The 26,885-nt window shown below is 35.9% G+C and overlaps 1 protein-coding gene across 2 annotated transcripts in view; it reads left to right on the top strand.

Moving 5' to 3' along the window:
- RCOR1 (REST corepressor 1) overlaps positions 1-26,885 on the top strand; it is a 182,247-nt gene that overhangs the window by 142,240 nt on the left and 13,122 nt on the right. For both annotated transcript variants that reach the window (XM_034418516.3, XM_034418517.3), the window contains exon 7: positions 7,727-7,805. In XM_034418516.3, the coding sequence (XP_034274407.2) occupies positions 7,727-7,805 (79 nt within the window). The remainder of the gene's footprint in view (positions 1-7,726; positions 7,806-26,885) is intronic.

The following is a 26,885-nucleotide window of genomic DNA, read 5'->3' as shown; positions in this document are numbered from 1 at the left end:
GGGTCTGCCGGTTGGCCTGGGGGTCCAGTATATTATTGTACTTTCAGCATTTATTTTTATTGTTTCATTTCATTTCTATTGTTATTTTTTTATCATTCCCCCCCCCATTTTATTGTTGTACACCGCCAAGAGTAGCCCCACGGTGAGATGGGCAGCAAATAAATTTAATAAATAAATTGCATAAGTGATACATCAATATGAATTATTCAGTGATAATAGAATCTGTAATATGGATTTCCATTGTCCCCGTATTTGATTCCAAACTGCTAGTATATAATTCAAAAGAACATAAGAAACAACAAAATCTGAATACTTGCAAAGTAGAATCAGGATGTGAAAGGGTACCAGCCACATTACATGAACCACTCTTCTGTCTTGAGTATCATATCTTTAAGAATGAGCTGACTACTTTCTAAAAAGACACAGATATGCAGTAGAAGCAAAGTAATACATTTTGTTTAATTAGAAATATGGTATATAAAATGATCTTTCATTATGTTCATGTGCTGGAAATGATAATTTGTTACTCCGTGCCTCCTTTATAAGCTGATTATTTTATATCGGAGCCAGTTTGGTATACTAGTTAAGACATCAGGCTAGAACCAGGAGACAATGAGTTCAAGTCTTGAGCACTTAGCTAGTTTTATGATGAACATTCTTTTTCTCATCAAAGTGCACAATATAGATTCCAGAATGGCCCAAAAGTCAAAACATGCTATTTTATTAAGCTGAGAAAGAAAATATAATGTACTATATAAATTTAAATATTAAATTCTTTGATAATGGGAATTTCTTGTTTGAAAAATACAAGGGCGTTGTCACAAATAAATATCAGTATCATTTGTTTTTAAAGTATTAATTTTGCCCCAGATACTCAATCTAAGTAAAATTAGTGTTAAAGATCACTTCCAAAACTGAAATTGTGTATGCCTTCTTTGGAATTTCAGATTTTCTTCATCTCTTCTACTGACTAAGAAACAATCCAGTATTTTCTGCCTGTCTATCCTTTCTCTTCCCATGTATTTTGCAATTAAAGGTTAGGCCCATTTTTTAAAAAAATTAAAAATGAATTGTTAAGTTAGTACAGTGATGAAGTAAGAAAGGGAAAAGTGGTGCTAAATTGTTCATTTATGAAGACTAATATTAGTTAAACTTAACCTTTAACTATTTCCTTCTTAACCACTGTTGTATGAGTCATTAACTGTTTTCATATTGGACTGAAAACCTAAATAAGAGCTTTAAAAGAGCAACAGTAAAAAAATACAAATATTGTAGGTTGTTGAAGCAATTATAAAAGAGATTAATTGCTGATAACTGTTTATATCTTATAGGCTTCTGCAAAATCTTTTTAATTTCATGGGTTGTTGGAAAGGTATGCCTGTTCATTGAATCTGAACCTTTCACATATATTACAAATAGAGCTGTTATATTTCTTATGCTTATGAATGCTCCCTTCAACAGTATATCTAGGATAGAAGTGCTGTCTCACGGATAGAATATATATAATTTTAATGTAAAATACAGTTCAGGATAAAGATTAAATTAACTTAGACAAGTGCTGCATCTTCCTCAGATTTTGAGGCAACCCTGAAAATGTTTAGTGTGCCATCTCTGAAAACTTCACAATATAGCCATCTCTTTAATTGAAGCTGTTAGTGGATTGAAATAGTCAATTAGTCATGTTAATCTCAATGTAATAATCAGCAAAGATTAGCAAGACTGTCCATAAGCAATAATTTATTATTTTAAACATAATTGCTAGTGTTGATAAATTCGAGAGGTTTAACTATCTAGTTTGGTTGTGTATAACACTTATTGTTTGTATTTTAAGGTCAAATTTGGTGACATGGAAAGCTCCTTTATATTAGATGAGATTATTGGTCTTTTTAGCCCAGTGTTCGGATTCTTCAGCTAGGACACTGATAATTAAAAGTCAAGGATTATTTGATCCTTTAATGTTTCTCAGCCATGGGAACCAGAAGATATTTGCTTCTGGAAACTGAAGTGCACACATCTTCAAGTTCTCAAGGTGGAGAAACACTGCTTTAAATCAAGATGCCAGGAATTATATCTAGAATGCACTCACTAGATGATTCTGAACTTGAAAAGAAACAAATGATTTTGAAGAGATTATTATTTACTTCAGCTAAACTTCTAGAGTTTTCAGTTTATTTCTTTCAATAAAAAAAAAACTTCAAGATTAGATCAATTTGGGGGAAAATGAGATTTAACTTTTTGCCAAATTATATGAGAAAATTATTATTATTATTATTATTATTATTATTATTATTATTATTATTATTATTATTATTATTATTTATTAGATTTCTATACCGCCCTACTCCCGAAGGACTCAGGGCGGTGCACAGCCAAACAATAAAAACACATACAATACAAAATTTAAAAAATAGAATAAAATCAAATTAAATAATTTTGGCCCCGACAAATTTAAAACCCCAAACTTTTAAAACCAATTTAAAATTGAATATATAAATACTAAAAAATATTTAAAATATTTAAAATATTTAAAAATTTAAAAATCTTTTATAAAAGAGGGGGAAAATTAGGCCAGGCCGGCCTGGTGAAATAGTAAGGTCTTTAAGGCGCGGCGGAAGGTGCGCAGATCCGGGATCCTCCGTATCTCTGGGGGGAGCTCGTTCCAGATAGTAGGTGCCCCCACAGAGAAGGCTCTCCCCCTGGGGGCCGCCAGTCGGCATTGTTTGGCTGACGGCACCCGGAGGAGCCCCTCTCTATGGGAGCGTACTGGTCGGTGGGAGGCTATTGGTGGTAGTAGGCGGTCCCGCAAGTACCCGGGTCCTAAGCCATGGAATTGATTTAATGATTATTCTCTTAAAATCAAACAACAGTGCTACCAAGGACTAAATCTCAAACTAATTATATTCACTGTCTCTCTTGATTTTTGAATTGGCTCTCTGTCAACAGAATGTGTGTTTTATTCCATTAATATCAATAGGAGCCCTGGTGTGGATCTAGGACAACTTGCCCCATGACAATTCGCCATGGGCAATTTGCCACAGGACAACTTGCCACGGAACAAAAATTACATAATATAGAAAAAAATGGTGAAATAGAATAATTAAAGAAAGGATGCAAAAGGAGGGACGAAATGTGAATGACCAAAAATTAAAATAATTTTAAATTTTATTTTAAATAATTAAATAAAATTGTTGAATTATCCTGCGACAAGTTTTCCTATGGCGAATTGGCCATGGTGAATTGTCCTGTGCTGAGTTGGCCATGGCAAATTGGCAGCGGTGACTTGGCCATTCAAGTTGTCCCGTTCCACTTGGTGGCTCAGTGGTTAGACTGCAGTATTGCAGGCTAACTCTGTCCACAGCCTGGAATCCGATTCTGAAGGGTTGACTCAGCCTTCCATCCTTCCTAGGTTGGTAAAATGAGGGCCCAGATTTTGGGGGGGGAAATACGCTGACATTGTAAAATGCCCAAAGAATACTGTAAAGCACTATGGGGTGGTCTATAAGTTGTAAATTCTATTGCTACTGCTATTGATAATAGTGGAGAAATAGGCTAATATTACTCTGTGTCAAGATTTAATTTTGCCTTTAAAAACACAACTGTTCCATACATATTTAGAATAGAATTACAGAGTTGGAAGGGACCTTGGAGGTCTTCTAGTCCAACCCCCTGCCTAGGCAGGAAACCCTACACCACTTCAGACAAATGGTTATTCAACATCTTCTTAAAAACTTCCAGTGTTGGAGCATTCACAGCTTCTGGAGGCAAGTTGTTCCACTGATTAATTGTTCTAACTGTCAGGAAATCTCCTTAGTTCTAAGTTGCTTCTCTCCTTGATTAGTTTCCACCCATTGCTTCTTGTTCTACCCTCAGGTGCTTTGGAGGATAGCTTGACTCCCTCTTCTTTGTGGCAACCCCTGAGATATTGGAACACTGCTATTATGTCTCCCCTAGTCCTTCTCTTCATTAAACTAGACATACCCAGTTCCTGCAACCGTTCTTCATATGTTTTAGCCTCCAGTCCCCTAATCATCTTTGTTGCTCTTCTCTGAACACTTTCTAGAGTCTCAACATCTTTTTTACATCGTGGCGACCAAATTTTGATCATATGCTTTGTTTTGTTGGTGGGTTGTTTTTTTTTTCCATTTTGGAAAGCAAGCAAAAGTATGTCTGAAAAATGAGGGTGGAGGGGAATTGAGCTTTGTTAGCAAATTATCTGTAATTTATATCTGGCTTCACAATCTCAACAAATAGATTTTTCTAAGAAATAACACACTGAGGTTGTTTTTCTCCAAAAATACTTTCTTTGAAACCAAAATATATGTAACTTTCATCATACTTTCTTGACATAGACTTATTTTTATTGGCACTACTGATGCATCTTATCACTTTTAACAGTTACAAAAATAAAATAACAATGAAAAATCTAAAGTTGATATATTAAAGCTTACTAATTTTATTAATACTGAACTTCATTACACAGAAATTCCAAAAATTGCTGAAACAGTAGATGCTTCAGCAAAGGTCACCACTATGTAGGAAACCATCCTTTAATCACAACACTTCACTCAATTGTACCTGTGGATATTGCTGCTCACTCTGGCTGGACAAGTACACACAGAGCAAGAGGAAGTTCTGAGTATAGATAGTCCTTACTTTATGACCACAGTGGAGCTTAGAATTTTGGTCGTAATTCATTGCAGTCATAAGTTAAGGCGCCACATGACTAGACACAATTCTATGATTTTTACAATTGTTATAAAGTGAATTAACGTGGTTGTTAAGTGAATCACATGGTTAAGCAAATCCAGCATTTCCAGCGGGTGTTTTTTTGCCAGAAATTGGAAAAAAAAGTCACAAATTGAAGGGGTCCTTAGTGCTCTCTGAGTTTGGTTGTTTTCTTACAGACATTTCCTTACCCAAATTAGGTAACATTGTCAGTGTTGATGATGTTACCTAGTTTGAGTAATGAAATGTCTGCAAGAAAACAACCAAGCTCAGAGAGTACCAAGGATCCCTCATTTCAACCCTGAGCTTCAAATATTCTTTTTTAAAGTCAGAAATTGTAGTCACATGACTGTCAGATGCTGCAACCGGTCGTAAATGCAAGCCAATTGCCAACTGCCCAAAACGTGATCATGTAACCATATGGCCAGGGTATATCAGCCGTATCTTTGTGGATAGGTTGTAAGTAGCATTTTTTAAGTCTGTTGTAAACTCAAACGGGGGTTAAGTGACTGGGTGTAAGTCAAGGACTGTCTGTATCCTATAGCTTTCCAAGTGCAAGCAAGGAAGCTTGCACACACAGCTGGAGCTTTCTTGAAACTTGCTTGTGACAGGTAGAACAGGAACATATTTGAGCAATGATTCTGCTCTGCATATATAAGTCTCCCTATCAATTAGGACAATGTTCAAATTTGCTTATGACATCCCCAATCCCAAGTAGTTATCTGACAGTTTGAGAACCTCTGACTTACGTAGATGATGATGTAATATTTACTGATTTCATCCTTAGGGGTGTGGGGAATAACCCAGTCTACAAACAGAAAAGTTTCTGGTCAGCAAGTTAACTTGTGTGTGTATGAGTCTCCATTAAAATATATACATGCATTGTAGAAATTCATAGCTACAATCCATAAAACAATGCAAGAGTTCATAATAAGTAATAAACAGTATAATCAAATGAGATTAAATGTCAGATTGAACATAAATATTTTAAGTATGTAACTGAATTGTAATAATGTTAATTCAAGCTTTATTTCTACGGACGGGGTGGTGATAGTATTCAATAGACTAGGTACCACAACAAAAAAGCTTAATTCTTTACTGAATAACAAATCAATACCTCTATATATACAGTGATTGGGCAGAAATATACTGCAAAATGGCTTAGTAATAGCTACCAATAATCTATATTTTTCATTGGAAATTATGAGCAATCCTTTCCATAGAAAAATAGGAAATGTAAGTTCTTGAACAGGCCTGTCAAACTGATGGCCTGTGGGTCGGATGCGTCATGTGCAGGTCACACCCATCCCAGCTCTGCAAAGGCAAAAAAAACATCACGATACGTCACGTGATGCGATTGAGTTTGACACCCATGTTCTAGAAGTATCGCCTTGGTATGGATTGATTCATACTGTATTCTAATGAATTATAATTTTAGGAAAATGCTTGCATCCTGATCCCCAGTTCTGTAGGACCTTATGGGTTAATATCAGAACTCTAGACCTGACTATGTGGCAGTTCTTTCATCAGATATGTTATAGCAATCTGTATATATAATATTGTCGATGTTACATAAAGTATGCTCACAGTAGACTTGTGGCAGGATTTTGCACTAGCTGGATAAGCAGGATGATATGATGTCAACGATGACGATATAAATAACCATTTTGTTATAAATAGTTATTTGCCAAGGTTCTATTTTTCAGCCATTTATGGTCATACCATGACCTACTATGATAATTATCCAAGTGCAATGTTTAAAGTAGCAATTTACTTTGTGGTAGTGATAGTTTTAAAATGGTTATTAATCCTCCATGTAGGTCCATATACAGAAGATTAAAAATCTAAATAAATAAAATATTCCAATCAGGGGCTATTTGTCCTCTCAGATTCAGCATTGTTTCTGTTTCCTGAAACTGGACTGTTATTTCTTACTTATTTTTAACCAAACATACTCTTCTCAGCCAAAAGAAACACATGCGCATAACTGGGCATATTGTTGAACATATGCTCCCTAGCAGGTATAATCTGAAATTTATAAAAATGAAGAAGAGAACATATGTGATTTTAATAAATAGGCCATTCCACAGGAAGACATTTATTCATTTTGTTTTCTTGTTATTTGTTTTATTAGATTTATAGACTGCCAGAATTGAAAGACTTAGTAATTACAATAGCAATAGTTGTGATGAACTCCTGCATTCCATTTATTCAAGGAGATAAAATATAGAGTATTGGGGTGTTTATGTCTATTTGATACATCCCTTTGGGGGAAAAAAACCTCAGAAGCTTGTGAAGTAGTAGTGCAAGGAAACATTTTTATAAAAGTAAACTAATAGATGATAAAAGCAACTATTAGTTGTTATAGGCTGAAAACTTCAACACTTGAGCAATAGGCTTTTCAGCACTTTTATATTTTTTCCAATATATATTAGAATAGGTGATCATTCAAAAAATTCTATTTATCTTGCTATTTATTGTAAAATTATCAGAGTGTCGCTTAGCCTGTCAATTGTGCTTCCGTTTTAAGGTTGTTTTTCTTATGCTCAGTTGTGTCCAATTCTCAGAGACTGCCTGGACAAGTCCTTGCAGTTTTCTTGGCAAAGTTTTTCAGAAGTGGTTTGTCATTGTTTCCTTCCTAGGGTTGAGCAAAAGTCACTGGCTGAAGGTCACCCAGGTGGCTTCGTGCCCAAGTCAGGACTAGAACTCATGGCTTTTCCGTTTCTAGCCTGATGCTGTAACCACTATACACAAAGTTGCTCTCATTTTATTATTACATCACCTTAAATTATATGTTAACATCATATTCTCAGTTTGAACTTCTCTGGATACTTATTCTGATCACACTTTTTAATTTTGATATGTAGAAATATGTAAGAAGGGAAATTATGTAATAAACAATAAAATGTAGATTTTTTTTTTAAAAAAATGTTGTATCTACCTGGAGACTTCTGGCAGTCTTGACAGAGAAATAATTTGGTAATGTCTTATTTATTTTCAGTGAGGATGAAATGGAAGAAGCAAATGGAAATAACCCTATTGACATTGAGGTTGAACAAAACAAGGAGAGCAAAAAAGAGGTATTTTCCCTGATAATGCTTTAGTGCATGAAATATTGTGAACCTATTCTTTAAACCATGTTTCTCCATCTCAGCAACTTGCTTACTGGGGAATTCTGGGATTTGAAGTCCATATAACTTAGTCGCTGAGATGGAGAAACACTGCTCTAAATGATTTATTTAAATATTATATTATCAAAAATTGCTTTTGATAATAGCAAGTTCTGTGATCCAAGAATGTCATTCTAAGTACTTTAGTGTATCTGAGAGACATTTGAAAACAATCCATATTTTATTCCATACATGAATTCTTTATGTAGCCTAATTTGGGTACATATTTATACTTCAAAACAATCTCAGTTTAAGAGCATACATTGATTTGCTTCTCGGTATTTTGGCTGAATGCGGAGGACTTATTCTCTTGTTTGCTTTTTGTTGTGCCGTCGTTTCTTCCCATGCTTACTTAATCAGCGTAAAATCACCATATAACATGGTGAAGGATGCATAGAGAACAAGTAAGTTAAATGTTTATCCTGATAAAATGGTAGGACTGTGCTATTTCACGACTGGTTGTTGATCTTGTTTTAGGTTCCTTTTAACAATCAGATGCCCACTGTGAGCTTTTTAAACAGGATTTTGCCCCCAGATACTCAGATAATAACAATGGCATTAGCCTTCTTCACTTATCAACTACTTTTCATCTTGGATAAATCAGTCAGCTCGAGTGGAAAAATCCATATGACCAGAAATATTCTGAACAATCATTTCAGGGTTATTAAAACTCTGAAAACTGCATTTTAGCAGATCAGATAGATTGTCCTTCCAGCTTGGTATTGTGTGTTCTTATTAATAGTTATCTCAGTATCATCACGTCATTATCTCTTTATTTCGCAATGAAAGGATGAAGCAAGGACTTGCTATATGCAAAATAATATATTCCATCATTGCGACTAGTGCCTGCCTTGGCTATGTTGATTGCTTCTTTGCTTTTGAGCACAATTTGATATTTTAATCTTTAAGACCAAAAATGGCCATAGATCATAATATCTTAAAAATGACCTCCTGAATGGAAATTTGTCTGGATATTTCATTCAGCAATCAAAGCCTTACTGATTATACAGTTCCTTGCCCTCTGGGTTCTTGGAAATTTTTAGCACACAGTCAAAAATTGCTTTTAAAAAAAGCCTAACTCAGTGCTGATTTAGAAAAGGATTTATGTTGTTAGTGTCACTTTAGTGGTTAAATGTTGTAAATTTGGTTGCCTGTTTATTATACAATTTCAACTTACATTTTCTTGCAAGCCTCTATTTAATTTTATTTATTTAATTCAATTTAGAGTCCATCTGACTTAGGGTAGGTCACAACTAATAAACCAAAAATATACAAACAAATTTAGATGGGATCTGGTTGCTCTATTCAAAAGAATAGACATCTTAGAAAGGTTATATCTATCTAGGCCTAGAACAACAACCAGGACTTCAAGGCCTAACTTAATGCCAACAGGGTGGAAGCCAGATAGATTTCAATGAAGGGGATCTTATTCAGGTGCCATGACAGAAAACACACACTTCCTAGCTTCCAGTAGATGCAGCATCTAATCAAGAAAACCCAAGTACTCCAACTCTGTCAGCAGAAACCATGGGGATTAGGTAATCCATCACATAACCTGACCTATGCCAGGTAGGGTTTTATAAGTAATGACCAGGATCTTGATCTGCACTCAGAAGCATACTGACAACTAAGTACAATTTGTGAAGCATGGGTGCCACATGGACATACCAAAACATGCCTATCACTTTCCACGTCATTACATTCTGGACTAGTTGAAGCTTCTGAGTGATTTTCAAGCGCAGCCGCCTGTAGAATATATTTCAGTAGCTGAGCTGTGAGATAATTAGGGCATGAATGATTGTCAGAAAGGCCTCCAATCCAGGAAGGAGCCCAACTGTCATACATGATGAAGCTGTACAAAGGCCCCCTTGGCCACAGCTGCCACTCTCTACCTGCTTTTCAGCAGGAGAGAACTTAAACAGCCCCCCCCCGATCATGCATCATTCTTGAATGGGAAATGCCATCCTGCCAAGAATATAGATAGAAATTCCACAGCTTTTGAGGAGCCCCAGTATTCACAACCACTCAGACTTGGTAGGATTGTTCTGGAACTAGCCATGAAGCAAAAAAAGAGGATGCACTATTTCCACAACAAGAATAGATTCACTATTTCCATCCTAATACACTAAACATGCATGACTAAAACTATCTTAGTTCTGAATCCTGGCCTGAAACCTAATTGGTACAGGTCTAAATAATCTGCTGCTTCCAGCATTCTCTATATGTAGGTTGACCATCTAGAAGCCAGTTGAAACCCCCAGCCCTAACAGCAAAAATTCTATGACTAACTCTACAACAAAATCCAGAAGCTCAGGCCATGATACTGCTGGGAGAAGAGGGCAATACTTCAACAGTTTGTTTAGTGACCGTTCGAAGTTACAACGGCACTGAAAAAAGTGGCATGACCGTTTTTCACACTTATAACTGTTGCAGCATCCACATGGTCATATAATCAAAATTCAGATGCATGGCAACTAGTTCATATTTAGGATGGTAGCAGTGTCCCAGGGTCATGGAGAAGCCAGATTCACTTAACAACTGGGTCACTAACTCAGTGACTGCAGTGATTCACTTAACCACTGCAGCAAGAAAAGTGGTAAAATAGGACAAAACCTACTTAACAAATGTCTCTCTTAGCAACATAAATTTTGGGCTCAATTGTGGTCGTAAGTTGAGGACTATCTATACATCAGCAGCAAATGCAACAGTAATCTAGGGCTAAACCTCTGGCCCATATCTTGTTTTATGTGGAAGTGAGCACCTGAGATCCTCTGAGACTCACGGATGATAATCCTACCTTCCCTGGGATTTCAGTTGATTCTGAATTTAAAACTCAGATGAACACAGCTCCAAGAGGGGTATACCCAGGGGTGAAATCCAGCAGGTTCAGACAGATTCTGGAGAACTGGTAGCAGTTCTTAGCAGTTTTTAGCAGTTCGGAGAACCGGTAGTGGAAATTTTGAGTACTTTGGAGAACCGACAAATACCACCTCTGGCTGGCCCCAGAATGGGGTGGGAATGGTGATTTTGCAGTTTCTTTCCCCTGCTATGCCCACCAAGCCGCTGCCCACCAAGCCACATCCACAGAACTGGTAGTAAAAAGGTTTGGATTTCATTACTGGGTATACCCCCTTCTTAACTCAGCCAGGTCTCAGTGATATATACCAAGTTGGAATCCTTATCTATGATAAGGTTATGAGTGAGTGCAAGCTTGTTACAAATTGACTTGGCATTCAAAGTAGTTACAGCTCAGGGCCAGCAAAAATATGACAGCTAGGTATAGAAGGTGAAAACCAGGAACCATATAGTGAAATCACTTTCAAATAGCACATCCAATTTCCCCGAGTGTTGGATTGGAAAAAAATGAACATGATTTAAAATCGAAGAAATCAATAATCTGCACTGTACTGATGACACTACTCTAATAGTTGAAAATGCAAATGATCTGCAAGGTCTTGTAATAAAAGTCAAGTGAAAAAAATGGGAGTGAGATTAAATATAAAGAAGACCAAAATAGTAACTACAGGAAAAGCAACCAGCCTTAGAATTGGCAGTGAAGATATGAAGTGGTGGACAGCTTCTGCTTTTTAGGACTGATGATCAAGAGTAAAATAATAAGTCAAGAAATGCAGACTAGCACATAGTGAAGTTAAGTATTATTATTCAGAGGCCCTAATGCATCCATACCTACAAAGATCAAAATATGCAGGCAGTGGTTTTCACAATATCTCTTATGGAAGCAAAATTTAAATTGAAAAAGCAGGACTGAAAGAATATTCTTGAACAGTGATGCTGGCAATGGATACTCTGTTGAAGATCTTAAAGATTAGGTTGGGGACATTTAATTATGGAGACTATCTGATCACTTAACGGCACTAACTTGATGACACATAATTACATCACTGATCAAGATTTGCACATTAGCTTACATTAAAGTTATCAAACAATCAGCATAGAGAATAATGTTAAGTGGACTTCTTAAGGTGCTATTTATCTCATAATACCTGATAATGAAAGTACATCAATTTATTTATCAATTGGATAAATTCTGAGAGTGCTACAAATTTCCACATTTAAAAGAAACTCAATCCTTGCTAGACATGTTAAGGGTCATTACATGTCTGCCTTCAGCCCATCTTATAGGATTTTTGCTGACAAATTGAAGGACCCTTTGAATGTATATGGTCTTCCCGTGAGTTGCAACTTTACGTCTTGAAATCTAGCAAGAAAAACAGTGGTTTGCTAGTCAGTTGTCAGCTCCACAACTTTTGCTTCCATTTACAGCTCCATTTATTAAATTTCATATTTAGTCTCATAAATCAAAAAGAAAACACATATTGTTAACTATGCTTTCTTACAGAAAAAAAATATTCAAAGTTATGTATTACAGATAGCCCTTGACTTACAATCATTTATTTAGTGATCATCTGAAGTTACAGTGGCACTGAATAAAGTGACTTACGATAGTTTTTCACACTTATGACACAATTTCCATGGTCACATGATCAAAATTCAGATGCTTGGCAATTGGCATGTATCTATGACAGTTGCAGTGTCCCTGTTCTGCCTCAGCTACGGACCCCAAAGAACGCAGTACACACAAAGTCTGTACAAACCTCAGTTTACTAAATTAAATCAGTCTTTTTCAAACAAAGGCTGTTAATTAACTTTCTTAACAGCCTACAAGAATCCAAAGAATAAATAATCGTAATCTTACTATGATTGGCAGAAAGCCCAGAAGCAATTTGCAGGAAACTGATAAGAGAACTAAGATCAAAACGCGAAGGAGAGTGAACGAAGTTGTTCCCTGCAAATTGCCTCAGTCGTCGTCCTTCCTTAAATAGGCTAAGGGAGTGGCCAATTAGCCCCAAGCCTTACTCTTGAGGAGACCTCCTCCTGAGAAGTCACTCCTGCCTTTTGGCAGCTCTGCGCGCCCATGCATCGAGAAGAGGCTCCTCCTCTTCTTCCTCTTCACTTATGGGAGCTTCTGGAGGTTCTGAAGGCCCTGGCTGAATCCCTGCCTCTGGCACCACATCTTCTCCAGCCTCCTCATTGTCTGACTCGAGCGCCAGTTGCACAGGCTGCTGGCGCAGCACCACACCAGCCTCCTTGCTGTCGGAATCAGCTACTAGCTGCACAGGCCGCTGACGGGCTGCAACAGTCCCAGGGTCATGTAATCATCTTTTGTGACCTTCTGACAAGCAAAGTCAGTGCGGAAGCCAGATTCACTTAACAACTATATAACTAACTTAGTAACTTGTAGTCATTCACTTAATAACTGTGGCAAGAAAGATCATAAAATGGAGCAAAACTCATTTAACAGGTGTCTTGCTTAGCAATGGAAATTTGGTGCTTATATATAAGAATATTTCAGACATTTCTAGATCACTGATCAGTCTGTTGTACCTGCTTCATTAGATACTTTCTACCAGTCTTCATTTATACCATTATTGGTCTCTTTTGGATAATAAAAAAAAAATCCATATTATGTAGAATAAACAATGCTTAAAACAACAAAACTTTATTGGGTGATAAGAAGTTGGTATCCAAACAACATCCCAGTTCTGCAATTGAACTTTAATTTCAAAAACACTAAACAAGTAATGCTTTAAATTGTTGGCTAAAGATTAGTCATACATAGGGAAATTCCTCAGGTTGAAGAAAGGGGATTTTTTTTTTAAAAAAAAGCAAGATTATGTCATTTCCTTTTTTCTAAATAGTAACAACAGTCATATTACAGAATGCAAATAACTATAACAATAATAGATGGATGCAATAAAACTTTTAACTTGTTCTTAACTATCTTAGGAAGCTGATTGTTTTCAATTAGAGCAGGAGTAGGTAAAAAAATTGTAGCAATAGTTTTGCATCTTGCAGTGGACAGCATTTTACAGACTCCCAGAATGTCCTTTCTGCTTTTGGCATCTGATTAACATTGACGGGTTCTGTCAACAGCAGTTCATAACTAAAGATGATAGAAATAAACTCCTGCAAGATTACAGCTTAATTGCATATTATGTCCCTGTGCAATTGTAGATGTGGAGAACTCCTCTGCCACGAGAAAAATAGATGTGGGCATTTTAATTTGAGTGTCATTTTGATAGTGCTTTATTTTACATTTTTGCAGTTTGTGTTCAAATTTTATGTGCTTGTCATAACTATTAGTGACTTCTTGGCATTATTTTTGTGTAGAGTCAAGGGTAAAAATATCTGTCATAGAAAATACTATTTTACTTCTAGCTGAAATTTGAGAGGCAACTTGATTCCTTGAGACAAAAATGAATGGTGTGTTCATTTATAATTATATAAGTTGCATTTGAATTGGTTCTCTTGTATTGTGATTGAAAAAAAACTGGCAATGTCCTTAGTGGATTTAATACAGAAATTTGTCTTGAAAAGAAAAGTAAAACACACACAGGTAGTCCTCGACTTTACAACAGTTCATTTAGTGACCGTTTAAAGTTGCAGTGGCACTGAAAAATGTGACATGATCATTTTTCACACTTACAACCTCTGCAGCATACCCATAATCATGGGATGAAAATTCAGATGCTTGGCAGTTGGTTCATATTTATGACAGTTGCAGTTCCCCCCTTTTCCGGCCTTCTGACAAGCAAAGTCAATGGGGAAGCCAGATTCACTTAACAACCAGGTTACTAACTTAATAACTGTGGCAGGAAAGGTCATAATATGGGGCAAAACTCACTTAACAAATGTTTCACTTAACAACAGAAATGTTGGACTCAATTGTTAGTTAATGGTAACTCTTAGTTACCACCTTTAGAGCGCTCTATGACTTAGGACCGGGGTACTTACGAGACCGCCTTCTGCCACCAATAGCCTCTCACCGCCCAGTACGCTCCCATAGAGAGGGGCTTCTCAGGGTGCCGTCAGCCAAACAGTGTCGACTGGCGGCCCCCAGGGGGAGAGCCTTTTCTGTGAGGGCACCCACCATCTGGAACGAGTTCCCCCCAGAGATACAGAAGATTCCGGATCTGCGCACTTTCCGTTGTGCCCTCAAAACATTCCTGTTTCAGCAGGCCGGCCTGGCCTAACTTTCCCTTTATATTGCTTTTGATTTTATTTTAAACTGGGATGTCTTGAATTATCTAGGACCAGAGTGTTTAGTATATTTTAATTGGGTTTTTTTAACGTTTGTATTACATGTATTTTTATCGTTCGCTGTTCACCGCCCTGAGTCCCTCAGGAATAGGGTGGTATATTAAATAAATAAATAAATAAATAAATAAATAAATAAATAAATAAATAAATAAATAATAGTTATAAGTCCAGGGCTACCTGTATTATGCCCCTAAGACTACTATTTGTTTTTTAGATCAAGTCTCATATGGGTTTTTGGTGGTGTGACTGGCAAATAAATAAGTTGCCTACTTATGCGCAAACTTAAAATGAATTTACTGTTCATTCATTTGAATCCTTATATGCACATCAAAAATTTGTGTGTCCTTTGTTTCTAACTCAAGGGCTGGGTAGTCTATGAGCCCCATGAGAACGTGACAGCATGTCTGGATTCCATTGCTGAAGTTTGGTAGTGAAATGGCTAAATTTCAGCAGTTACAATCCCCCCTCCCCACCTTTAGCAAGAATAAGGGAGGACGTGAATACATTAAAAATAAGGGAGGACTTGAATACATTTTTAAAAAGCAAAATGCATCCATTCCAGATTTAAAATTCATCATTTTCCTTTTTCAAGAATGGAAAGGGGGGGAAAAAGGACCCTGTAATTTTCCAACCTCACTCAGCTGAAGTCCTCTGGTATCTTCAGATGCTAAATATTTTTTTTACTTTTTTAAAAGAGTGCCTCTGTCCTAAAAAAATTGCAGATTATTGTACTTGCACCTCTTTTGAGTCATCTACTTAGTAATCAAATTGGATTTTAATGGCTGAATTTTAATAAAAGCTTCATTAATATATAAATATCCAAAGACTTCTACTATAAATAAAATAATATAACACAATTAAGTTAATGCAAGACAAAGAGGCTATCATATATCAGTTGAAATACAACGGCATTATAATACAGAAAGTTTCATCTGCAAAAATATTCTTATACTGATAGGCAAAACCCGAGATTTCTGTTGCATTGTACGTGATTTTATTGTAGTGTATGAATACTTATTTTGTATATATATATATATATATATATATATATATATATATATATATATATATATATATATATATATATATATATTTGGCTTCTAGTTTGGTAAATAAATATATTTTGAAAGTCTACCCCTTTGATGGACGTGGTACATTAAGTTTTAGTAAGGCAAATTTATTAAGACTATGTAACAGTGAATAGCACAATAGTGTTGGAAAGTGATGGGTGAATTGACCCCAACATAATTTGCAGTTTATTCACTGATTTGAGAATCCAATGTTTCGAATTTAGATGTAGAACACTGGATTTTCAGATTTCAGTGTATCTTCAAACATTCATACATAAGTGATACCAAAATGTATCTGGGGAATCTGGCATACATAATTGTATTACTATATGCATAAGTGGCATATTGTTTGCCAAAAATTTGTTATTATCCAAGCAGGAAGTGGGGGTCCCCCCCCCAATATGATTTATTGGTGTATGGTTTCAGAGCCAACAACTTAAAAGGGGCAAATAATAAAGTTATACCATACTATCTACATTGCAAGTAGGGTTTTTCCTTTATTTTAGAAACTTAAAGTTTATGGAATACCTATCAATTTTTTTTTTGGATATCATTTACCTGTTTTAAATTACAGGCATGTATTATGCTAGATATTATGAGCTGCCCAGATACATTTTGGAGTCAGGAAGTCCCCAAATCCAGCCAATCAATAGCAAATAGAGGTAATTTTGAATAAATGCAATGATTTAATACTAGGATGTTTAAAGGGAACTGAAACTGAAGATGAATGTAGTTAGACATATGCCTTGAGATTCAAGAAAGCAGATTGTAATAAAATCAAATCCATACAAAAAGAAACTGGTAGAAAAAGGAGCCAGAGATGCATGGGAATTTCTAAAAATGAAATTGTGAAAGCATATTTGCAATTTTTTCCAACAAAGGGGGAGGGGAAGAAGGTAAAAGATGAAATCATACATCTTATTGAAGATATGAAAGAAAAAGAAAAAATCACATAGGAAGCAGAAAAGAATAGCAAGGCCACCCACAAAGGGCTCTCAAGACTTGGAAAGATAGTGTCTAGAAAGAATGAGACTAGATTAATGAAGGATGTAAAGAACAACAAAAAGATCTTCAGCTACATTCAAAATAAAAGGAAGAGAAGTAAATGATTGTACCAGCTGCTCAGTAAGGATAACAATGGATAAGAAGTATAAAGATTGTATATCAGATATACAGATGATACAAAATTGGGTTGGATATCCAGTGCCCAAGAAAACAGAAATAAGATTCAAAATGAACTTGACAATTTAGAGAAATGGTTTAAAAAAAAACAGAATGAAATTTAACAGAGACAAATGCAAAGTTCTTCATGTAAGAAAAAGAAATCAAAGTACTTGTGTAAAAGAGCTTGGAATTATAGTTGATTACAAACTAAATATGAGTCAGCAGTGTGACATAGTTGCTGAAAGGGCAAATGCAATTTGAGGCTGCATCAATTGAAGCCTAGTTTGTAAATCACAGGAAGCGATCGTTCCATTTTATTTGGTATTCTTCATCTCCCATCTGAAATACTGGACACCATATTTTATAAAAGAGTCAGAGAAAGGTGCAGGTGCAGAAAATGGCAAAGCAAGGATGATAAAAGACAATCTGAGTCTTACAAAGCGATTGTGACAACTTGGCATGTTCAGCTTTGAGATAAGTCAACTGGGTGGGATCATACAATAGCATTTTCTAAGGACCTGAAGAGTAGTGAAGAGACCTGTCCTGGAGCATAGGATGGACTGAATGTCTATGGAGATTCTCAGTCGTTCAGGTCATGGTTGTCCCAAGTGTTTTCTCAAGAGGCAATTGGACTTTCTGGGACAGAAAGTCCAATTGCCTCTTGAAAAAGCACCTTTGGGACAGGATGGACTAAATTCACAAGAAATCAGATTATATCGAATGTTACAAAGCACTTCCTACAGTGAGAGCAGTCTAACACTGGAACCATTGGCTAAGGGAGCTGGAGAGCTTGCTTTCAATGTGTTTATTTAATCAGAGGCTGGACAACAAAGTATTAGGGAATGTGGACTTTTGTCCTAAACGGAGAGTTTCTCTTTCTGTCTTAAATTAAATTAAGAGTTGTGGTGGTGCAGTGGTTAGAATGTAGTTTTGCAAGCTAATTCTGCTAACTGCCAGGAGTTCGATCCTCACCAGCTCAAGGTTGACTCAGCCTTTCATATTTCTGAGGTCAATAAAATTAGGACCCAGATTGTTGGGGGCAAGATGCTGACTCTGTAAACCACTTAGAGAGGGCTGTAAAGCACTGTGAAGTAACATATAAGTCTTAAGTGCTGTTGCTATTAAATTGCATCTTCCAACTCTGTAAATTTATGGTGCGGGTGTGTGTGGATTATTTAATAAAACAGAACAGAGAGGAAAAAAATAAGAGGAAAAATTAAAACAAAAATAAAAAATGCAATAGTGACAAGATAAATAGGATTCTTATGCATATCAAGATATATTTTATATTTTATATAACCATTTCAATAACAGATAACCATATTTCACTGTAATTGTCCATGCATAATCAGCATCTATAGGCATTTCATTCACAAGATGCAAGTAACTTCCTCTCTTCACTCCATCGGGTAATTGATGCCATAAATTTGTCTTTCCAATGTTTAAGAACTAATTCTTGGCAATAATAAGGGCACAGAGAATCAATTAGGGTAACTCTTCAGTTATGCTGTGGGAAGAAATAATTATGTATATTCATTTGACTTTGAAACAAAGTTTAATATTTTCATAGCCACTACTTGGAAATTGATTCACTGTTTCTTTATATGAAAAATATAAATTACACCAGTTCCGACCATAAAAATTATTTTACAATGACTTGGATTACAAAATTTGGTATGACTGTACTAGACGCATCTTAAAAGCTGACTATTTAAACATTTCAGTGCCATTACTTCTGAATCAGCCATTCCTGATTTCACTATATCACACAGTTCTATTTTACATAGAATGACACCCCATGGTTCAAGTCAACAAAGTAAAGAGTGTAATATAATGTGTGGATAACCTTGGAGAGTGAGAGGAAGAGATGCTGCCTGGGAAACAGAAGAGAAAAAGGAGCCCCATTAAGTGGCTTAGAAGAAAGAAAGAAATTTAGCACCTGCCCTAATTAATCAAGCTGGTAAAAGTGATGGGGGAAAATTTGTACCTTCAGATTTGCAAGATTCTGTTAATGTATAGCCTGATAATAAAATGGAAGTAGTTCATCTAGTTTAGTTTCATTTCAGGCTTCCTGTCTAGTTCACATATCACTATAATCATAAAGTGACTTACTTAGATTCATGTTGTATGAACCAGCCATTTGTAGCTTGTTTGTAGCTTCAAATCATAATCCATCAGAACATGGATTAGTGCAGTAAGTAAACTTTATCATTTTGTGGTAAAGTGGCTGATGTAATCCAGGTTCAAATCTCCATTCAGCCATGAAGCTCACTGAGTGACCTTGGAGTAGATATTGCTTCTAGTGCCTCTCAGCCTTACCTACTTGGCAGGATTGTTGAAACGATGAACATTGAGTGCTGAGAACTAGGATTACTGCATTGAACAAGAGGATATAAAGAAGCAGCTCTCTAATACTGAACTCTGGAAATTTTTCCTGTATCGTGTTTTTCTCATAATTTTTACAGTGCTATTGTTGAAGTGACGTGGATGAATTTATCTGATATTCTTAATAATGTAATGCTAAATAAAAGCTTCCAGTTTGGGGCTTAGTGTGTCATTGGTTGGTAATTAAAGACACATTTAATATAGTTCAAAATAAGTTAAATTGTCTTCATGCCAAATCCTCAGTCCAGAAATCTTAAGTGTATATTGTATTTTTATAATGCTGAGAATTTCCTTGCCTGTACCCTGTAACCCCCAGGTGCCTACAAATATAATTTTGCATTAGCTATTTCTTCCTTCACGAAATATGCGTTTATAATCTAGATCTTTTAACGAAAGGGCAGGAACAGCAGGTTACACCACAATACAGCTATGGAAAACATCTTGAGCATTCTTGAAATAGAAATAGAGCTTTTTAGCTTGATAGTCTTCCAGAACAGCTCATGACAATCTTGAACAGCTCTTTTTTTCTCAAAATGGGTGTTTTGAATCTAAAAGAATTGGAATAAAAATATTTTGCACATGCTTACACAAGCAGTAAGATGGCCAGAGAATCCATAGCTCTAGTGACACAACCGGGAAGCTGGATTTTCAGTGAAAACTTGGAAGACTGACTTGTTGAGTATAGGAAGGAGGTCACTATATGAAAAGTAATTCCCTGATTGCAGGACAAAGTATCTACATCTGTAAGAGAGCATCTGCTTTGGATGTGGAAGATCCCAGATTCCATTCTCCTTCCCTCTGTATTTCCCAAGGGAGCTGCGCAAGACTCCATCAGCAAACTTAGAGATTACTTTGGAACTGATGTAGATGAACAGGGATCTAGTCCTAAAACAAGAACCTCTATTGAGGAACAACAGTAGCATAAAAGCACCTGCTAAGATTTTTCCCTTTTACAATCCCATGTGTATATACTGGTACATTCAGTTAATAAAACCAGAAATAGGTAGAAAAGGGGGTGGGTAGGTTCTGATTTTTCCCATTAGAAGATGGGATGACTCCTTCACCAGGGAATAAAAAAATAGGAACTATCTAGACAGATGAACATCCCTCTGAAGCTATAGCTTGCACATACATCCTATAACTGTGGGCTCCTACAGCAGCAAAATTATTCCCTTACTGCTGTTAATAAAAGGAGCAGCTTGTGGTAGGATTGCAGGTTGCATTACATTTATATAACCAAATATTTAACCATATTTTGCCAAATAAGCAATGGTTTGTTTAACCATATTTCACCATATATTTCTTTTTCTCCCAAACAAGCTTAACAATGTTAAAAACTCAAAAATGACTCCCCCCAAAAAACAAAACAAACTAGCTGTCTAAAAATATACAATTTAGACTTTTCCTTTCTCAAAAGTTTAATATTATTAACAACTACCAAAAGTTGTCCATCTCTTTCATAAACAATTGCTTATGTATTGCAGTGGCTGAGTTTTCACAGTACACTGATCTAGGACCAAACTAACTACATACAGATTTAGAACAAACTTCACAGATTCTTGAAATCCATATGTTGTGTGCTTTTGAATGTCAGTTTCTGGGGAATAATAAATTGCAGAAAGTTTTTGCAATTGTATTTTGCTTATGGGCTTCCCAGAGGCATCTGGTTGACCACAGTGGGAAACTAAGTGATGGATTTGATCAGTTTGTTTTTGCGGAGTTATTTTTATCTAGATTCAAAGTATGGTGTAAGTGTAAAGATAGAAGATACGTTTCACAAGGCCAATATCTCAAGTTCTTAAGAAAAGATGACAATGTTTTTTCTTTAAAGTTTCGTATCAGTTTTTGGCACCACCAAGGTTACAACTATATTAGTTGGATGGCTGTTCAGTGAGAGGTGTATAATTAGCTAAATTTTAAAAATCTTTTTAATAGACTTTACATTTGATAAATGTAACTTTCGGGGAAAACATGGCAACTGAAAATGAAGAGCCAGCAAGTAGACTGGCTGTTTATAATTCCTCTCTGTACAAGAGAGGACTTGAGATCGTCCGCACATTCTCCACACAGTTGCTTCTCATAAGGAGACTGCAACATAGCAGTCTCTAGTGGATTTGAGCTCTGGGAGATGAGGGAATAGCCCTCTTTTTTGCACAAGCCACTGTTAGTACTTTCAAACTGGGTTGCATATTTCTTTTCTAGTCACTTTCAAAAATGGCTTTGTTAACTGTTTTAGATTGATGGGTATTACATCATTGGGTGTGTTTCTTTCAATCTTAGTGTAAAAGTTTTGAATACAAGTTTAAGGACTTAATTTTTTATTCTTTGGGAATCAACAGCAAAAGGGTAATTTCAGTTTTGATTTTGGAAAGTTACAAAAAGGGAATGATCCAGATGGATTTGAAATAAGATTTTGAAATTAATTATAAGAATCCTTCCCATGGGAAAATAGTTTCATTTGAATTCTTTTTTTTTTAAAAGGATAGGATGAGGAGGCTGGATACTAGGGGGAACCAGAAGGAACTAATTATTACAATTAAATGAGAAGAATGCTTAAATGGAGCAAAATATTTTAACTTTGGAAATATAGAGGGATATTTTTGAACAATGAACCCAGAAGTTAATTTTGGGTTTGCCTCTTGAGTGTGTTTTTTAAAAAAAGAAAGACTGAGACCGATTTGAACATGGATTTTAAAATGACAGGGTACAAGAATCATATAGAAAACGATACTGTCATCAAAAAGAAACTGGCTGATGTCTTAATGAAAAGAGATAAACAAATAACATATCAGAACTTGGATAACTTTCTTATATTGAGAGACCTATTAAAACTAAAGTATTTTGTGAAAAGGGCAAAGGAAAAATGAAAGGAAATCAAGAACTAGAACATTATTTGAAGGGATTAAAGATCAAGATTGTTAAAAGTAGAGGGAAGAAATATAAAATTTATTTATTGATCACGGTTAAAACAAACATGTTATTTCTGGTAATATTTAATGGACTTTGGCTGATCGGAACTGAATGAGAAAGCTTTAAGGATGTATTGTATATATAGGTAAGACATGAGATATGAAAGCCATATTTGGTGATTTTGGTCCAGTCACTCACTCACACAGTCCAACCCACCTTACAGGGTTCTTGTAGAGTAAATAGAAAGGGGAAGGTGTGTTGGATATATTCGCTGCCTTGAGTTGGGTATAAAAATAAAGGTATGATATAAATTTAAAAAAAAATATGGGAAGAAGAAATTTATTATATTTTAAGATAAGGAGATAACTTACTAAAGTTGTTCATATTTGTGATGAAAAGGGAAGTCATTTCTTTTACCATATTCTTATTTTTTTTCTGTCTTATTTTTTATTATTTTTATTTTCTGCACTTTCTACTTTAATTTTATTTTTCTTGGTAGTAGTTTTTATCTTTTAATTATAATTTTTAATAACATTATTATAAAAAAAGATAAATGCAGGCTTTAGTTCTGCCTATCCCCATAAGCTTTGATTTGCTATTGATTCCCTGCAATGCTGTCCAGAACAGTGGACGTAGCCATGCAGAGTGAAAATCAAAGTTAATTTGTATCTCCTGTGTTTTCCAAAAGGAAACAGATGGTTGTCATATTTTGAGTTTGTCCCCTTTCCAGATAGTATAACGTATGTTGATTTACACTCCTTTGTTTTTTATACACTCTTACAACCTTCCTAACCCTGTACCTTTCAAATGTGTGGGACATAGAATCATAGGTGAAAGGAGGCCTTGAAAATTATTTAGTCTCTTTCCCCACTCACTGCAGGAATCCACTGTTATAGCATCACTGACAGATGGCTATCTAACCTGTTTAAATCCTTGCAGGATAAAAGATCCTGCCTGTTCCCAAAGCAGTCTCTGTTTATTATTAGGAATTTTTTCCTGATGTCCAACTGAGATCTACTTCCTCATAACTCTTTTGGTGTTCTGCAGCAATTATGAACAGTTCTTCATCTCTTCTATAATATACCTGTTCAGAAATCCTATTATACTCAGTGCCTCCATGAATTCCTAATAAGACCCTCGCCACCAGCCCCTTCTTGGTTTCTTTCTGGATAGGCTCTAGTTTCTCAGACCCCATCCTAATTTGTGGAATTGAGAACTGATTGCAATATTTTAGGCACAGTCTAACACATGCAGAATAAAGAAGAACAATGACTTTTGACTTCAATCATCATAGTTCCTTAGCTAGCATTGCTATAAGCTGCACTCTCACTATAGATGTAAGATTTTTGGTTCAAAGCCCCAGATTAGGGATCTTGATATAACAACAACAACAATAACAACAACAACCCACGAAGTGACATTCATAGGTTTTACTTGCCAAGAAGAATAGGGGGCAGAGGGCTGTTGCAAATCCATCAAACTGTAGAAGAAGAAAAACGGAGTTTGAATGACTGTGTGAACCAAAGTACAGAAAAATTGCTGCAGGCTGTGAAAACGGAGAACATTATTAAAACAACAGAAACAAAGACAGAATATAAGGAAAAACAGCTAGATGACAGATTAAATAGATGGAAACCCAAAGCACTGCATGGACAGCACTTGAAAATCATTGAAGGAAAACGTGATAACAACTTGACATGGACATGGCTTAAAATGGGAACCATCAAGAAAGAAATGGAAGGTTTAATACTTGCTGCTTAAGATCAAGCACTGCAAACTAATGCCATGAAAGCAAAGATACAAAAATCTACTGACAATCCAAACTGCTGACTTTGCAACAACAAAGTTGACACTCTTTCACATTTAATATATGAGTGCAGCAAAATCACACAAACTGATTACAAAGCTAGACATGACCGAATTGCTAAATTAATCCACTGGTCATTATGTACAAAATATGACTTACTTGTATCCGAAAAGTCATGGGAACATAAAGTGGAAAAAATAGTTGAAAATAAGAAGGGGAAGATCTTGTGGGACTTTCAAATACAGACGGATTGTCATTTGGAACACAACACGCCAGATATCACAGTTGTTGAAAACCGAAATGTACAATTTATTGATATTGCTGTACCAGGAGACGCCAGAGTCGAAGAAAAAGAACTGAAAAAAAATCATGAAATATCACGACCTGGCCATTGAAACTACGCGATTATGGATGAAACATGTGACAGTGATACCCATTGTCATCGGGGCACTTGGCACCATGTCCAAGAATTTTACAAAGTACATCAAGAAATTGCAGCTTCCTGCAATAACACCAGTGGAACTGCAAAAGACTGTGCTACTCAGAACAACATACATTTTAAGAAGATACTTGGTCGATACCTAGGATGCTGGCAGCAACCTGTATCAACTATCAGAGCCAATCAATGATATTTGTGATATATTTTTAAATATTCAGTTGACTGAGTTTCATGTTTAATGAATAAAAAAATATAATAATAATAATAATAATAATAATAATAATAATAATAATAATAAAAAAAAAATTAAACTCATCATTTTGCCTATATCTCTTTTATCCAGAGGTGAAATTTCCATTCCCAACCCACTCAGGGGGCCAGCCAGAGGTGGTATTTACCAGTTCTCCAAACTACTCAAAATCTCCGCTACTGGTTCTCCAAAACCTGTCAGAACCTGCTGGATTTCACCCCTGTTTTTATCCGAAATACTTATGAAAACATTCATAATATCTCTTTTATGCAAGTAATGTGTGCATGCTGGCTTGTGTGTCCAGTGATGACATAATTTGAAGTAGAAGGATGTCCTATTTTCCCACTTCCTGCTTTCAAGAAGTGGTGGGTTTATGTGGGGGAAATAATTAGGCATTTATTTTTATTTTATTTTATTTATTTATTTTATTTTATTTCAAATTTATATACCACACCTTCTCCCAAGGGACTCAGGGCAGTGTACAGCCAGATAAAAACATACAATACAAACATTAAGAACAATTAAAAGAATATATATTAATTTGGCCCCAGTTTAAAATGACAAACCAATTAAAAATTAAAAATTTAAAAATATGTTAAGCATGGTTCAGTCCCTGTCTTATTAACCAGTCCACCATCCACTTTTACTTTGCAGATTTTGTAGTGATACAATTAAAAGCAACAAGCAATCTTTCATGGAAAAAATTGTTAAGACAAAGCTAACTGGTCTACAGCTCTGTAATCTTGTAGGTGATATAGCTGATTATCCAAAATTATCCCAGAACATTAAATCTGAAAGAGGATGTACATTTTTCCTTTACTGTCATATTTTTCTAGAAGTAACATGCCTATGTTCCCCCTCACCTGCAGAATTCATAGCTTTATCATTCAGTTAAACAGTATTAAACATTATTATGGTAATAGGGGATATTTTAAAATATTTTGTTTCAGTGTTCACATCACAGTTTTCTTAAATTATATTAATGACCTCTTCTTCCATTCTAATAATTTTTTAATTTGTGTTATAGCTTAACATAAAAAATAATATTTCAATATTTGCACATAGGAGGAAAAGTAAAACTATTTTCCTACATAAACTTAATAAGGAAATGTGGATCTAAGTAGAGTTCTTTAAGTTCAGGTACTCGGGAGCAATATAGCAATATCCTTGCTTAGCAAGGTTGATTACCAATAGCACTTAGACTTATATACCACTTTGGAGCTCTCTCTAAGCGGTTTACAGAGTCAGCATATTGCCCCCAACAATCTGGGTCCTCATTTTACTGACCTCAGCAGGGTGGAAGGCTGAGTCAACCTTGACCCAGTGAGATTTGAATTGATTCATGACCATTTGAAGTTATAACAGTCTTTTTAAAAAGCTACTTATAACCCATCCTTGAAGTTACAATTGCTGCATAGCACCACCACCATTTTGGCCTCATGATTGCTTTTTGAGCATTTGTCAACCATCTCACATTTGGGGGCAATATATGTTGTGGTTCGCCAGCAGCCTGCGGAGCTGGCAGCAGAGTCGGACAGCGATGAGCCTGAGGAAGAACATGGGCCAGTCCTGGAGGCTGGGAAAGGCCCGGATGAGGGTTCTGTGTCGGAGGCAGAGATGGGGCCAGCGCCATCCGGGAGTGATGTGCGGACTCCGGAGCCTCCAGAGGCTGACAATAGAGAGGCAGAGGAACAGGAGGAGCCTGTTCCTAGTGCACGTATGAGAAGGCAAGAGCAGCTAAAGTAAAGAGGATGACTCGGGAGTAGGGCCAGAGATGATTGGCCCCTCCCATAAGGCTTAAAAGACCAGCAACGGCTCTTGGGCTCTTTGTCAGAAAACAACG

The sequence above is a fragment of the Pantherophis guttatus genome, chromosome 1, assembly GCF_059756535.1.
Source record: "Pantherophis guttatus breed Tessera chromosome 1, ASM5975653v1, whole genome shotgun sequence".
NCBI classification, from domain to species: Eukaryota; Metazoa; Chordata; class Lepidosauria; order Squamata; family Colubridae; genus Pantherophis; species Pantherophis guttatus.
The sequence above is the reverse complement of the archived record's forward strand: the minus strand, read 5'-3'. Positions and strand labels throughout refer to the sequence as shown.